General features: G+C 41.6%; 1 protein-coding gene across 4 annotated transcripts in view; it reads right to left on the reverse strand.

The window, feature by feature from the left end:
• The window catches only part of SH3PXD2A (SH3 and PX domains 2A), a 376,426-nt gene that overhangs the window by 268,396 nt on the left and 92,730 nt on the right, over positions 1-15,300 (reverse strand). The window contains exon 1 of one of the 4 annotated variants that reach the window (XM_073685349.1): positions 10,125-10,277. The exons of the other annotated variants lie outside the window; for them this stretch is intronic. Coding sequence (XP_073541450.1) covers positions 10,125-10,172 — 48 coding nt within the window. The 5' untranslated portion in view covers positions 10,173-10,277. Of the gene's footprint in view, positions 1-10,124; positions 10,278-15,300 lie in introns of those variants that run through there. 4 annotated transcript variants of the gene reach the window in all.

A 15,300-nucleotide genomic window follows, 5' to 3' on the forward strand; every position in this document is an offset into this window, starting at 1 on the left:
CTGTCCTGTCTGAACACGCTCCTAGCCTGTTCCTCCCGCCTTCTAGGGGCCGATTACCTAGACCCGCTCCTGTATCTTGTCTGTCCAGTCTGAACACGCTCCTTGCCTGTTCGTCCCGCCTCTCTGGGGGCCGTATTCCCAGACCCGCTCCTGTATCCCTCTGCAGTGTCGGTCTCCTCCGTACACTCAGTTCCAGTCTGAACTCTCTCCTATCCTTTACCTGTTTTGCCTCTATGTCCGATGTCCGTTCCCTTCCTTTTTCTGCAGAGTCTGAACTCGTACCTAACTCCTGCTTGTTGTCTCTGTACTCCCGTTTGTGAGTTTGTGGTCCACTCGCTACTTCACTGCAAGTACCCTGTTGGTATCTGGCTCTGCCTTTCCCTTCCTGTCTGTTCCGTGTGAACAGAGCCCTGTCCTCCCTGCTCAGCCTTGTCTGCACTCTAGCTGTGCTTGCCTGTACCCCTTTGCCTGTATTGTTCCTGTGTCCCGGTGTGTACTGGGTCCTATCCCGCCTGTGTTCCTACCTGCTAGTGCCTCCCTGTCTGCACTCTAGCTGTGCTTGCCTTTACCCCCCTGCCTGCATACCCGCCTGCCTGCATACCAGTCGTGCCTGCCTATGCCCACCAGTCTGTGTGCCAGCCTACCAGCCTGTTCCTGTATTCCCCTGTGTGGGTCAACAGCCGTGTCCGGGGTCTGTCCTGGAGTAGCACCTGGTCCCTCTGCTCGGTTCCTCCTTGGTGCACTGGCGTCGTATGCCGTCGTGCGACCCTGGTCGGATCGGGTGAATACCTAGTCACGCCCCTCCAGGCATTCACTCTCCGGCACGGTCCAGTGGAATCACTACCAATCACACGCACACGCCGCTTAGCCCGGGCGTGTGCATAACAATATATTATATTATATATATATATATATATATATATATATATATATATATATATATATATATACACACACACACACACATATGCATAATCATTACATCCAGAATTCAACAAAAAAAAAAAAAATGATAATCCAGCTGCACATAATTGCTCCAAAGCAAAGTATTTTCTCTTTACTTTGGCCGCGTTTTCAACATTAGCTGCCTTTCATATCCCCATTAAGTGCGGAAACTGTGTCCAAATGGCATGAACGTGAAGGGAAGGGTACAGAAAAGTATTCCAGACTCCCCCTCCCCCTCCCCATTGCTCGACAGGTGCAGTGATTTGATCATGTCTTTTTCAGCCCTGTAGTTTCACTGCCTGCAAAGAGCTGCACTAAAGAGTTCGGATGGAGGAGTGAAGCCTTTGAAGTTCTATCCATCAACCGAGACTTAAACCATGCCATAGAAATCTAAATATTAGTAATAGAAAGGACCTACGGGCGAGTCTACAGGATGACATGTTCCCTTTTAAAAGCTTTGGGGTTAAATCTGCTTAATCACACAACAAAAATTGTGTGTTAAAACTACTACTACTACAACTAATAATAATAATAAACTGTATTTTTGTAATTAAAAGGCTCAGCTTTCAGCACTATTTCCCAACAGTGACTAATGATCCCCATGTAAATTTTTTTACCCTTTTATTTTGCTCTCACAAAAATTATTATTATTAATTTGCTGATAACATTGATATACTTTATGCATTAAAAATGAGCAACTGCTCCATTAATCCAGTGCACAAGTTTGATAACTCTCCCCCATTGTGTCTCAACACTACCTTCTACCTTCGAAAGGGGATAATTTGACCACTGGACCCCCTTTAGTGAAACGGAGAGAACGCGGCTCTGGAACCCCAAAAAGGAGGCTTTGCAGCCCCATCTTTAATAGAGCAGAAGTGTTATGCTCAGACTCCACTCCATTCATTGTCTATGGGAATGCCAGAGACTGCCGATCATTGTACTCAGCCATTTCTGGCAGCCCCATTGAACATGAATAGAGCAGTGCTGAGCATGCACATCTCGGCTCCATCGAAGGCAGGGCTGCAGAGTCCTGATCTTGGGATCACTGGAGGTCCAAATGGATGGACCCCTAGCGATCAGAAAGTTATTCTATATACTATTGCATAGCGATAACCTGTGATTTTTGAAAATAACCCGTTAATTAAAATAAAACTTGTCAACTTTTATGGGTGCACGTAAGGGAAGATATCGATTGCAGAACAAGGCCCGCTGCTGTATATTTTTCCCCATAGACAAGGCATCTAATTTTGTCACTCCCCTATACATGAGATCAATTGATGATCACTTGGGTTCCAAATGCTGGGACACCCATCAAGTCATCATGGGACTGCTGAAGAAAACCAAGTACAGTGTTTGGCTATTTTCTATAGTCCTGTTGACAATGCGCACCTACACTCCATTCAAGAAGCGTCTCTGCAAAACCCCATTCCTACAATTACTAGGGGTCACAGCAGTCAGCGATCATCCTGCTATCTGCTGTCCTGTAGATAAGGGATAACTCGCACTAGTTGAAAAAAAAACACATCACTGCATTCTATGAATGTCACGCAAGGTGAGGAAAAGATTAAGTGCACAAAAACGGGACGAGGGGGAGGAAGCCCAAACACTAGGGAAAGGGGGAGTGGAGACCCCTAGGCAGATCTGACAACACCCTGGCTCCCCTAACGTCCCTAAATTGGTTCCGCAATTATCGCCGAGCAGCAAACCTAATCCCCGACTGCCCCTAGCGATAGGCCCTAGATAGGGAGAGGACGGGGTGAGCACTAGTCAGCCCCCACTGCAACTAAAGACAAATGGGTAAACAGACAAGGGAAACACTTCACTTGAGAAGACACCAGAGAGATCACGACAACTATCCTCCAAGGGAACTCCAAGAAGACACTAGCCGACTACTAGTACTTCAAGCCTGGACTGTGGAAAATAGAGCTATCACTGGCGACTCTCTGGAGAGACAGAGGGTATTTAAACATTCAGCAAGGGTGTGTCAATAAGCAGCAGAAGTTGGAGGTCACTGCTAGGTCCTAGAGGAAGAAGGATATCACTACGGAGATGAAAAGATCAAGAAGGCGCCTGCAGTGCCAAGCGCAATGACCTAATTACCTTCTACAGTTGGATCCAGAACGACTGTCTGTGACACCTGACACACCCGTGACAATGAAATATTCACACATCACAATCAAATTCTGTTTTTTTGCTGTTATTTTGAGCAAAATTAGGCAAAATCAACGATGTGACACAATGTGTGACCTCAACCTAAAATCCAATGTAGGATCTTTTGAAGCATGCCATGGATTTCATCTATTGTATTCAATAAATAAATGCACTGCAGATTTAGGCCTAAAGTAGGCAAGAATGTTCTTGGGATCGCTGGAGGTCCAAGTGGATGTCCAAGAAAATGTAAATTGCGGAACACTTCATCCATAATAAATATCAGATATTTTGGCACCAGTATTATCTTTGTGTGTGTTGCATATGCTGTGTTTGCAGCTTTTCGAGACCTCCACAACATAATGAAAAATACCATTACCATATGAAACACATACAAATGGATTGTCAAAGAGCAAAAATAACCTCTTGTACCTCCAATGTTGAATGCCTCCACTCCAATTTCATGGGCCTATAGAAAGCCTTGTGAAATATGGATAAGTACAGTATGCAGCAATGTTGAGGTTTTTTTTACAATAGATTCCTGCTTCTTCTAACTACACATACTACACTAGGCTATGAGCTTTCGGATTCACATTATAGGCAACAGTATAAGAGGGCATGGTGTTAGAGGAAAAGCTTGGATGATTACAATGCAACAAACAGTGTTGTCACCAAATAGTCACAAAACTTTTTAAAGAATAGATGGTTATTTTAGTAAGCAGTTTATTAACCCCAAAGGCCACATGGCAATGCAGTTAGGAAACATGTTGGTCTTGTAAATACTAGTCCGGGAAGTAAACCACCTAATGGTGTATGACTGACCTGGAAGTTTACTAAGTGCACAAAGAAAGACGACCACTGCAGGGACAGTTTAGTATTAAATACTGGCCATTACGATGAGCAGCAGTCCTTGTAAAAAAATTGCTGACTTAAGTCCACCAGTGAATGTGTCGATCTTACAAAATGGTAGAGAAGGGTCCTGAGTGGGGGAACAATCTATGATGTTGGTATGCCTCATTAATATCTCTAATCAGGGGTTGTCTTTAAAGTCCAAAAAGGCTTGTCCAGACTTACAAAAATATGTAATTAATGTATAATGAAATCTTATGAAACTTTCTATTATACAGTGGCATGTAAAAGTTTGGGCACCCCTGGTCAAAATTACTGTTATTGTGAACAGTTAAGGAAGTTGAAGATGAAATGATCTCTAAAGGGGCTGAAGTTAAAGATGGCACATTTCCTTTGTATTTTAGGCAAAAATATATATATACTGAGTAAAAGATCTCTACCCACTCGCGCTCTACTAGTGCAAAAGATTAGCTGCTGTTGATAGTAAAACAGGCTACGTGTGATCTGCCAGCCTGCTAAGGATACGTATAGTGGAATGTATACTACCGCGCTGACATGCACAAGGAACAATGTGTGACTGGGAGTAGCCAGAACACCTATATAGTGATAGTCAATAGAGATGAACCAGCTACCATCAACAGAGTGAACCAGCTAGCCTCAGGGGTACCCTGTCTACTGTAATCTCATAAGTAAATGAAAAAGGGCAACAAAGAATAGTCCAGACTCTATAAAAACGTCCTGAAATGACTACTGCAGACGTCAATATGCATGAACATAAACACTGCTGCATGCAGCCCACGGCGTGCTCCGGCCGAAAGCTACGCCGCTTGCTGCTACCGCACACGGGTGGGGGGGGGGGGGAGCGTGGTGATAAGAATGACGTCACTGCTCAGAGAGCTACAGGACCTGAGACAGGCCACAAAGTCCAACGCGTTTCGAAGGATTCACTGTCCTTCTTCAGTGTGAAGAAGGACACCCTGAAGAAGAAGGACAGTAAATCCATATTGACGTCTGCAGTAGTCATTTCAGGACGTTTTTATAGAGTCTGGACTATTCTTTGTTGCCCTTTTTCATTTACTTATGAGATTACAGTAGACAGGGTACCCCTGAGGCTAGCTGGTTCACTCTGTTGATGGTAGCTGGTTCATCTTTATTGACTATCACTATATAGGTGTTCTGGCTACTCCCAGTCACATATTGCTCCTTGTGCATGTCAGCGCGGTAGTATATATTCCACTAAATAAATATATATATATATATTATATACAGTTATATGAAAAAGTTTGGGCACCCCTATTAATCTTAAGCTTAATGTTTTCTAAAAATTGGTGTTTTTGCAACAGCTATTTCAGTTTGATATATGTAATAACTGTTGGATACAGTAATGTTTCTGCCTTGAAATGAGGTTTATTGTACTAACAGAAAATGTGCAATCTGCATTCAAGCAAAATTTGACAGGTGCATAAGTATGGGCACCCTTATTTTCTTGTTTTAAATACTCCTACCTACTTTTTACTGACTTACTAAAGCACTTTTTTGGTTTTGTAACCTCATTGAGCTTTGAACTTCATATCCAGGTGTATGCAATCATGAGAAAAGCTACTTACAGTGGCCACTCGCAAGTTGTTCTCCTGTTTGAATCTCCTCTGAAGAGTGGCATCATGGGCTCCTCAAAACAACTGTCAAATGATCTGAAAACAAAGATTATTCAACATAGTTGTTCAGGGGAAGGATACAAAAAGCTGTCTCAGAGATTTAACCTGTCAGTTTCCACTGTGAGGAACATAGTAAGGAAATGGAAGAACACAGGGACAGTTCTTGTTAAGGCCAGAAGTGGCAGGCCAAGAAAAACATCAGAAAGGCAGAGAAGAAGAATGGTGAGATGAGTCAAGGACAATCCTCAGACCACCTCCAGAGAGCTGCAGCATCAACTTGCTGCAGATGGTGTCACTGTGCATCGGTCAACTATACAACGCACTTTGCACAAGGAGAAGCTGTATGGGAGAGTGATGCGAAAGAAGCCGTTTCTGCAAGCACGCCACAAACAGAGTCGGCTGAGGTATGCAAAAGCACATTTGGAGAAGCCAATTTCTTTTTGGAAGAAGGTCCTGTGGACTGATGAAACCAAGATTGAGTTGTTTGGTCATACAAAAAGGCGTTATGCATGGCGGCAAAAAAAACACAGCATTCCAAGAAAAACACTTGCTACCCACAGTAAAATTTGGTGGAGGTTCCATCATGCTTTGGGGCTGTGTGGCCAATGCCGGCACCGGGAATCTTGTTAAAGTTGAGGGACGCATGGATTCCACTCAGTATCAGCAGATTCTTGACAATTATGTTCAAGAATCAGTGACAAAGTTGAAGTTACGCAGGGGATGGATCTTTCAGCAAGACAATGATCCAAAACACCGCTCCAAATCTACTCAGGCATTCATGCAGAGGAACAATTACAATGTTCTGGAATGGCCATCCCAGTCCCCAGACCTGAATATCATTGAACATCTGTGGGATCATTTGAAGAGGGCTGTCCATGCTCGGCGACCATCAAACTTAGCTGAACTGGAATTGTTTTGTAAAGAGGAATGGTCAAAAATACCTTCATCCAGGATCCAGGAACTCATTAAAAGCTACAGGAAGCGACTAGAGGCTGTTATTTTTGCAAAAGGAGGATCTACTAAATATTAATGTCACTTTTCTGGTGGGGTGCCCATACTTATGCACCTGTCAAATTTTGTTTGAATGCAGATTGCACATTTTCTGTTAGTACAATAAACCTCATTTCAAGGCAGAAACATTACTGTGTCCAACAGTTATTACATATATCAAAATGAAATAGCTGTTGCAAAAACAACTCAATTTTTTTTTTCTTTCATTTCTTACATTTTAAAAGGCTAATTAAGGTCTGAAACCTTGGTCAAAAGTTATCTGAGCACACAAATCTCCAACTTTTGCATCAGCTCATTTTCCTTTGTGTAATTTTTAAAATGTAAAAGATGAAAATATTTCTTTTTTCTAAAATACAAAGGACTAGAACAGTAATTTTAACTCGGGGTGCCCAAACTTTTACATCCCACTGTATTTTGTTCACTGTAAATAGAATCCATCCAGAATCAGACTATGTTTGCTGTATAAATTTAGAGAAGCTCCTGATACACTCCTATAAATGTATCAAAAGGTTTCCATTGTTTCTGGTCTCTTCTTGGCTTATGTTGGGATGGTATATGTCACTATACCTTATATTAAAATCCATAGGAAAGTACAGCCGACAGAATTTAAGGAGGAAAGGGATCCAGCTCAATGGAGCGGTTCTTCTTTAGCAAAATAAAATTCATACAAAGGACATCTAGTGAGATGACAGCGAGTGGATTAGCACTAGCATAGCGCGGCTATCTACAGGTTTCAGGTGTCAATATACCCTTAATCAGGATGGATTCCTTCCCTCTTATTTGCTCATTTTGGCTGTGTTAGAACCAGTATCCGAGCTCTGAATGGATTGGGTGAATTTCAACGGCGAGCTGGAATCAGTATTACAGAATTTTATTATACTGAAGACCACAGTGAAAAAACATGTATAGCAGTATACTTTAAAGAAATACAAAAAACAAAACTTGAACCAATGGGAAACGTATGTCTATGAATGCCTACGCAGTGGAATAATGTACATAGGAACCTTCAGTAATAGGTATACATTGGGAAATCTTCCTGACATATACAGTTAGGTCCATATATATTTGGACAGAGACAACATTTTTCTAATTTTGGTTCTAGACATTACCACAATGAATTTTAAACAAAACAATTCAGATGCAGTTGAAGTTCAGACTTTCAGCTTTCATTTGAGGGTATCCACATTAAAATTGGATGAAGGGTTTAGGAGTTTCAGCTCCTTAACATGTGCCACCCTGTTTTAAAAGGGACCAAAAGTAATTGGACAATTTACTCCAAGGCTATTTCGAGGACAGGTGTGGGCAATCCCTTCGTTGTCATTCTCAATTAAGCAGATAAAAGGCCTGGAGTTGATTTGAGGTGTGGTGCTTGCATTTGGAAGGTTTTGCTGTGAAGTAAACATGCGGTCAAAGGAGCTCTCCATGCAGGTGAAACAAGCCATCCTTAAGCTGCAAAAACATAAAAAACCCATCCGAGAAATTGCTACAATATTAGGAGTGGCAAAATCTACAGTTTGGTACATCCTGAAAAAGAAAGAAAGCACTGGTGAACTCATCAATGCAAAAAGACCTGGGCGCCCACAAAAGACAACAGTGGTGGATGATCGCAGAATAATCTCCATGGTGAAAAGAAACCCCTTCACAACAGCCAACCAAGTGAACACCACTCTCCAGGAGGTAGGCGTATCAATATCCAAATCTACCATAAAGAGAAGACTGCATGAAAGTAAATACAGAGGGTTCACTGCACGGTGCAAGCCACTCATAAGCATCAAGAAGAAAAAGGCTAGACTGGACTTTGCTAAAAAAACATCTAAAAAAGCCAGCACCGTTCTGGAAGAACATTCTTTGGACAGATGAAACCAAGATCAACCTCTACCAGAATGATGGAAAGAGAAAAGTATGCGAAGGCGTGGTACAGCTCATGATCCAAAGCATACCACATCATCTGTAAAACACGGCGGAGGCAGTGTGATGGCTTGGGCATGCATGGCTGCCAGTGGCACTGGGTCACTAGTGTTTATTGATGATGTGACACAGGACAGAAGCAGCCGAATGAATTCTGATGTATTCAGAGCCATACTGTGTGCTCAGATCCAGCCAAATGCAGCCAAACTGATTGGTCGTCGTTTCATACTACAGATGGACAATGACCCAAAACATAAAGCCAAAGCAACCCAGGAGTTTATTAAAGCAAAGAAGTGGAATACTCTTGATTGGCCAGGTCAGTCACTTGATCTCAACCCAATTGAGCATGCATTTCACTTGTTAAAGGCTAAACTTCAGACAGAAAGGCCCACAAACAAACAGCAATTGAAAACCACCACAGTGAAGGCCTGGCAGAGCATCAAAAAGGAGGAAACACAGCGTCTGGTGATGTCCATGAGTTCAAGACTTCAGGCAGCCATTGCCAACAAAGGGTTTTCAACCAAGTACTAGAAAAAAACATTTTATTTACAATTATTTAATCTGTCCAATTACTTTTGGTCCCTTTAAAAACAGGGTGGCACATGTTAAGGAGCTGAAACTCTTAAAACCTTAATCCAATTTTAATGTGGATACCCTCAAATGAAAGCTGAAAGTCTGAACTTCAACTGCATCTGAAATGTTTTGTTTAAAATTCATTGTAGTAATGTCTAGAACCAAAATTAGAAAAATGTTGTCTCTGTCCAAATATATATGGACCTAACTGTACCTCCAGCTATAGGCTTAAACTTAATCTGGAAAGAGCCACATCCACACGAGATAACTGTCGGTCAAGTGTTCATTCGGCAGATAGTTATCTCGGGTTACTTCCCCATACAAGAGCGCTTGGTAACTCAGCTGAGCATTCATGTGCGTTCAATGGGAAGAGAGGATAAAACTGCTGCCAGAATTCTCTGGCAGTGGTTTATCTACCATGAAAAAGAAAGGATTGGCCTCATTAGTTTTAACCATTTGATCTTTTTCTCCCATATGGTACTTGTCCAGGAGAGTTGGAAAGCCACCATACACATCAGAAGGTCAGCCTAGCCTGCTTAAAACTGGGAGCTTCGGCCACTTTTATCTAATGTGCATGGGGACCTTTATTCTTATTTACAAAGTTTCAATTTATTACAATGGACCTCTATAAAAAAATCCACTGCAGCAGAGATATTTGTTCTGTTTGGTGTACACACACAGATCTGTAGTATGATCATGACCAAAAGTCCTAAACAGTAAACTCTTGACTAGGGATGAGCAGACCCGTAGCAGTTCGGGTTCTGGTACCCAACCAGAACTGTACCCGAATTTGAACCAGAACCTGAACCCCATTGAAAACAATGAAGACCCGAACTTATGATCTGAAAAAATCTCTCGCTTTCCTCCCCCGGAACTCTGAACATTCCAGGAGAAGTCAGTGTTTGGCGACTAGCCCACGACACTAACTGTCCGGTACGAACACCGAACTTTTTAAGTTTGGGTTCACTCATCTCTATTCTTGGACATTCCCACTCACAATACTGAAAACAGAATTATACAGCAACATTTACTAACCTTCATCTTCTTCCTAGCTAGTGCACGTCTATGCACCTCTCCCATCATCTTGATGATGGCGGCATCAATCACCACTTTTGCTATTCATGAAGCCTCGTCTTTCTACAGCTACCCACCATCCATCTATGTAGATTGTGTGTCTTCCTCACAAAGCTAAGCAGCCAAGTAAAGCTCTTGTACAGTATATTCCACATCAATGAATGCATCAGAATCACAAGTAGTGACACCCTGGGCAATTCACATAATTTGGAAACCAGTACCGGATATAAATAAAAAAACAAACCCCACACCTTCATAAGGGCGTCAGCTTGGAACAGAAATAGACAAGTAATTTAATGTCTAACTGTTAGGATACCAAACTCCCATACGTAACAATAATTTGCACTCAATCTAGTAAATGACTGAACCTCGGCTAATTATCACCTACGCAAATAAGCAACGAAGCGCACAACATACCTGTAATTACCTGCATTGCTGCAAAACGAACACTAGTTCAGCAATTGGTAAAACTGAACTATATGACAAAGTAAAGTCTAATTCTACATGTCAATGCAAATAGTATGGGGCAATGGGGCAACTGAAGACTATAGAATTAAAACTACACATTTTACTTAAAGGAGTTGTCTAGGACTGATGATTTGTCCATATGATAGGTCATGAATATGAGATCAATGGAGATCAAACAACAGGCAACCCCACCAATCAGCTAAAAACCGCTCAGCAGCATCCGGAGCTATTCGATGTATAGGGCAGAATACGGCACTCCTGTACATTACTTAGTAGAGTGGTCTCTGCCGAGTTCTTACATTCAAATGAATGCTACTGTAGATACTGGCAGATAAAGCGGAGTACTCAGCAGTGGCCGCTAAGCGATGTACAGCGCTGCTCTCTTCTGCCCCTGTACAGTGCTTAGCTCTGGTCGCTGCTGAAGCAGTCAGCCGGGTGTCAGACCCCATTGATCTCTTAATGATGACCTATCAATATTGTCGGTGCTTGTAAGCAAGGGGCTATCTAACTTTAAAAGAGAACTTATGACCAGTTTTTGCTGTTTTTTGATTCCTGCTGCTTCCCTGAATAATCCATTTTTTGTTTTGGTTCCAGAGATATGGGCATTTTTATTTAGAGTTATTTTTATGGTCTTTACCAAAAGGGGGTTTTGATCACAGTGTAATAATACAGAGCAGCGGAATGACATGGCCCCAGAGGATCATCTAAGCAACGCCCCCTTGGCAAGACCATCAAAATGAAAACTAAATAAAAAGACCCATATATCTAGAACCATATGGCGGATTTTAAAAGAAAACTAAAACAGATTACCCAGGGGGACAGCAGCAAAATACACAAGTAAAAATTGTCCTCTTTTGACTGAATGACTTATCTGGTTTAAAAAAAAAATTGGTAAAAAAAAAAAAAAAAATTCAGATTTTTAAACAATACCTCTTCAATCCTCTTACCATCTTTTATAACCCAGCAGTGACACTTCAGTGTCATATTTGAGGGATCACTGTGACCCAACATAAATGTTTCCCTGTTGTAAGAACAGTTTAATAGTTTTTACAACAGTCTGCAATAAAAATAAAGTTGGGGGATCATTGCTTCTCCGGAGGATTCTGCCAACTCTTCTAAGTCTCCAGGATACTTGAAGAAAAAGATGAAACCTCAAGAACTACCAGAAGTTCTGAGAGAATAAGTAAGTATGTGCTCTAGGTGAGACAACCGATTATAATAATTATATATAATAATTAAAATTATTAATGAAATCGGTCAGCACCACTAACATTTTTTGTATTCCCAGTAAAGTACCATTGCTGGATCGTCTTTTTCTTAAAATTGTGCATCATGCAATTTCTCCAGTATTCCTCCTAAATATTCATGAGTAAATTGGCAACTAGGTGTTACCATTCCTTTTGTCAAATGGGTGTGTCCTTGCATATTTTGGTAGTGTCAGTACTGATATGATGCTGTCGGGCTAGGGTCACACCAGCTTATAATGTCTCAGTGTGATCACAGTGATGATCCAATTCTCTCGGATGAAGAGAAAATGGAAAAAAATGTCTCTATCTTCTCCATTCTGTCAGTCCATAAAAATCGGACTGCACTCAGATGTCGTTTGAGTGCTGTCAGATGTTTTCCACTAATTCATTGACTTGCATGGCCGAGTGCAATTCAATTAGATCCAACTTGGGCATGCAGTGATTTTTTTCCTTCTGACTTGGTCTAATGGAGCTTGGTCCGAGCTTGGTCCGAGCTTGGTCCGAGCTTGGTCCGAGCTTGGTCCGAGCTTGGTCCGAGCTTGGTCCGAGCTTGGTCCGAGCTTGGTCCGAGCTTGGTCCGATGAAAAAAATCGAACATGTGCACGGTCCCATAGAATAACATTGGCCCGAGTGTGATCCACTGTTTGGTCGGATCGCACTTGGACCAAAAATACAGTCATGTGCACAAGCCCTCAGAGTGTAGGGATACCACCAACATTTAGTTGTCAATTTACTCAAACATTTCTAGAAGAAATAGCAGAGAAACATCACCACACAGTTTTAAAAAAAAGATACTGCAGAGCTAGTATTTTATGGGGAACACCAGTAATAACTAAAAGAAAAGTCACATTTGGACTGGACCTCTAAGTTTAAGATACTTTTTGGCATGGGTGTAAATAAGGGAAATGTTGTTGGTGTTTAGAATGGAGAATAATGGTAAATGTTACCTATTTTCTTAACTTAAATGAGAAGCTTTCAATACACTTAAGATTTGTATTTTCCATCTGGTATCACATTTATTAGATGCTTGAGCTGCAAAACTGTTTTGATGAAAGGGAAGGGCTGAACTTGTCTGAATTCGTCACGAGCTAATTAATAAACTGCAATGTTGTGCAAATAATCTGTGAGGGTGAGGCCTGGGTGCACAAATCCAATATTAGAAGCTGGAAACATGTGTTGTTGTTTTCACTTTGAGAAATGAAATTAGTCCTTTCAGGTTCGAGAGCGGGGAGTCAAATTTTAGATATGCTTATTACAAAACCACTTCTTCCAACACTTCCAGATATCAGTGCCAACATTCCCTGATTATTTCCAGGAACACTGAGCTGCTCAAAAAGGTATTATCATATAATCACATATTAGGCTCTCTCTGGGAGTCCTAGTATTTTACAGTACTTGTATTTTATTAAGGTCTTCACCATTGCCTTGGTTTTTTAAATGTGGACATATTAAATGAATGTCAGCAGATCCCACCAATTTTGGCTAATGTGTATAGGGAAAAAGGTTGTATTGAATTTCTAAAGGTAAATTTATATTACAAAACTAAGGATGCTACATCTGCCTATTAGGGTATTAGGATAGATATTGGATAATTGACCTCAGAATGAGAATGATACAAAGTGGATAATTGACCTCAGAATGAGAATGATACAAAAGCTCTTTATAGGTAATTTCTACTATAAGATCCATAATCGGGGTTTCCATACTATTTCATTCACAGCACAGCAAACAGTGCCATGGACAGTAAGACCATAGACTATCCATCCAACCAAACATAGAGTTTGTGAGATCACAAGAGCTAAGATATATGTACTTCAAGACACTGCAGCTCATCTAATACCAGCTATTGTCTATACCCAACGAAGTGCCAGGCACAAGTATAACTCCATTACAGTGCCACCTATGGTTTGAACCCAAAGCTGCTTTCCGGGACAATTCAAAGAGATTTGCAAACTCTTCCAGGAGTCTGAGATACTGGCCAGACAAGGGGAGACCTCCATTTATTCATAGCTATGGTGTGACCCGTATAGTGTCAGCCACAGTGTGCCCCCATAGAGTGCTAACCACAATGTGCCTCCATAAAATGCCCGACACTGTACAACATGCAGTGCCAGCTACAGTAACCACCAATGTCAAACCCAATTGTTTTTAGCCACAATTTCTTTCCAGTATGAATTACAATCATCTCACCCATCAGTACCAAATCAAAAAGAGCACGCAGATTTATGACCCCCATACCAGGACACTAATATATCAGTCAGCACAGAACAAAAGACTGAAATAGAAAAGAACAAACAAAAACTATAAACTGAGCTAAAGCTGAAAAGTTTACCATTATTCTAGTGCCTTTCAAAGAATGACAGAAATAACCTGACAAGGTATAAAAACTCCAATAAATAGCTGTTGGCCAAACAATTGGCTAAACCATTTTTCAGCCAGCAGCTTTCTATCCATACACAGGAGCATTCGCTCTGCCGAGAGATCAAGTGTTCTCTATAAGAGAGTTGCTGCCAAACATCTCTGGCGGTGGCTTATCATTAAAGGGAATCTGTCAGCAGGTTTTTGCCATCTCGTCTGAGGGCAGCCTGATGTAGGTAAAGAGAAGCTGAATCCAACAATGTATTACTTAGTTTACTGGGTGCAGCCGTTCTGACACAGAGCTTTTAGATTTAGAATGAAGCAGAGCTGAGAAAGCTAACCCCGCCCACACCAGGCTCTGTATGTACAATGTCCATAAACAGTGAGCTGCCTATAACAGGAAGGGGTGTTACCAGACTAATGCAGTAATTAATCATTCAGAGATAGTAAACTACAGCATGCACTTTGACAAGTGACATATCCCTGAATTCTGTGTTTTGGCCTCTATCTCCTGCTGTCTTCAGATTCCCTTTAAGAGAATAAAATGAAGAGCGGTCCAAAATCTAAAATGCCAAATCCTTACAGACCATGTTGCGGGACAGTCGGGAGGACCCCATACACATTAGACTGTCGGCTGAGCCTGCCAATATCGGTGGGTTTAGCCAACATTAGTCCATGTGTATAGCAGCCTTAAGAATAAGAACAGAAACAAGTACCCGGAATTTCAATCATTCCATGTAAAATCTGCAGATGAGTTCTACAGGGAAAAAAATGAGATAGTAGGAGGGTAACTGGAGAAAGCTGAATGTATTAGACAGTGCGGATCATTACTTGGCACAAACCACACATCCTTTGTGTCATGGTCCCCCTCCTAGCTCTGCTGGGAATGTGATGTGTCTCCGCACTCAAACACAATAAGGCTTTTTCCCTTTAAGGCTCCTGGACTTTCCTCCTTAAATGCAGATGTAAAGCTTCAGCTTTCTGGCCAGACTCGCCACAGATACAGAATTCTCTCCTGTGCTGTTTATACGAGAGTAGGGTGTGTGCCGCTGTGTACGAATCTT

Source organism: Phyllobates terribilis, unplaced genomic scaffold (genome assembly GCF_046119375.1).
Source record: "Phyllobates terribilis strain yellow unplaced genomic scaffold, ASM4611937v1 Scaffold_5__5_contigs__length_657084704, whole genome shotgun sequence".
NCBI lineage: Eukaryota > Metazoa > Chordata > Amphibia > Anura > Dendrobatidae > Phyllobates > Phyllobates terribilis.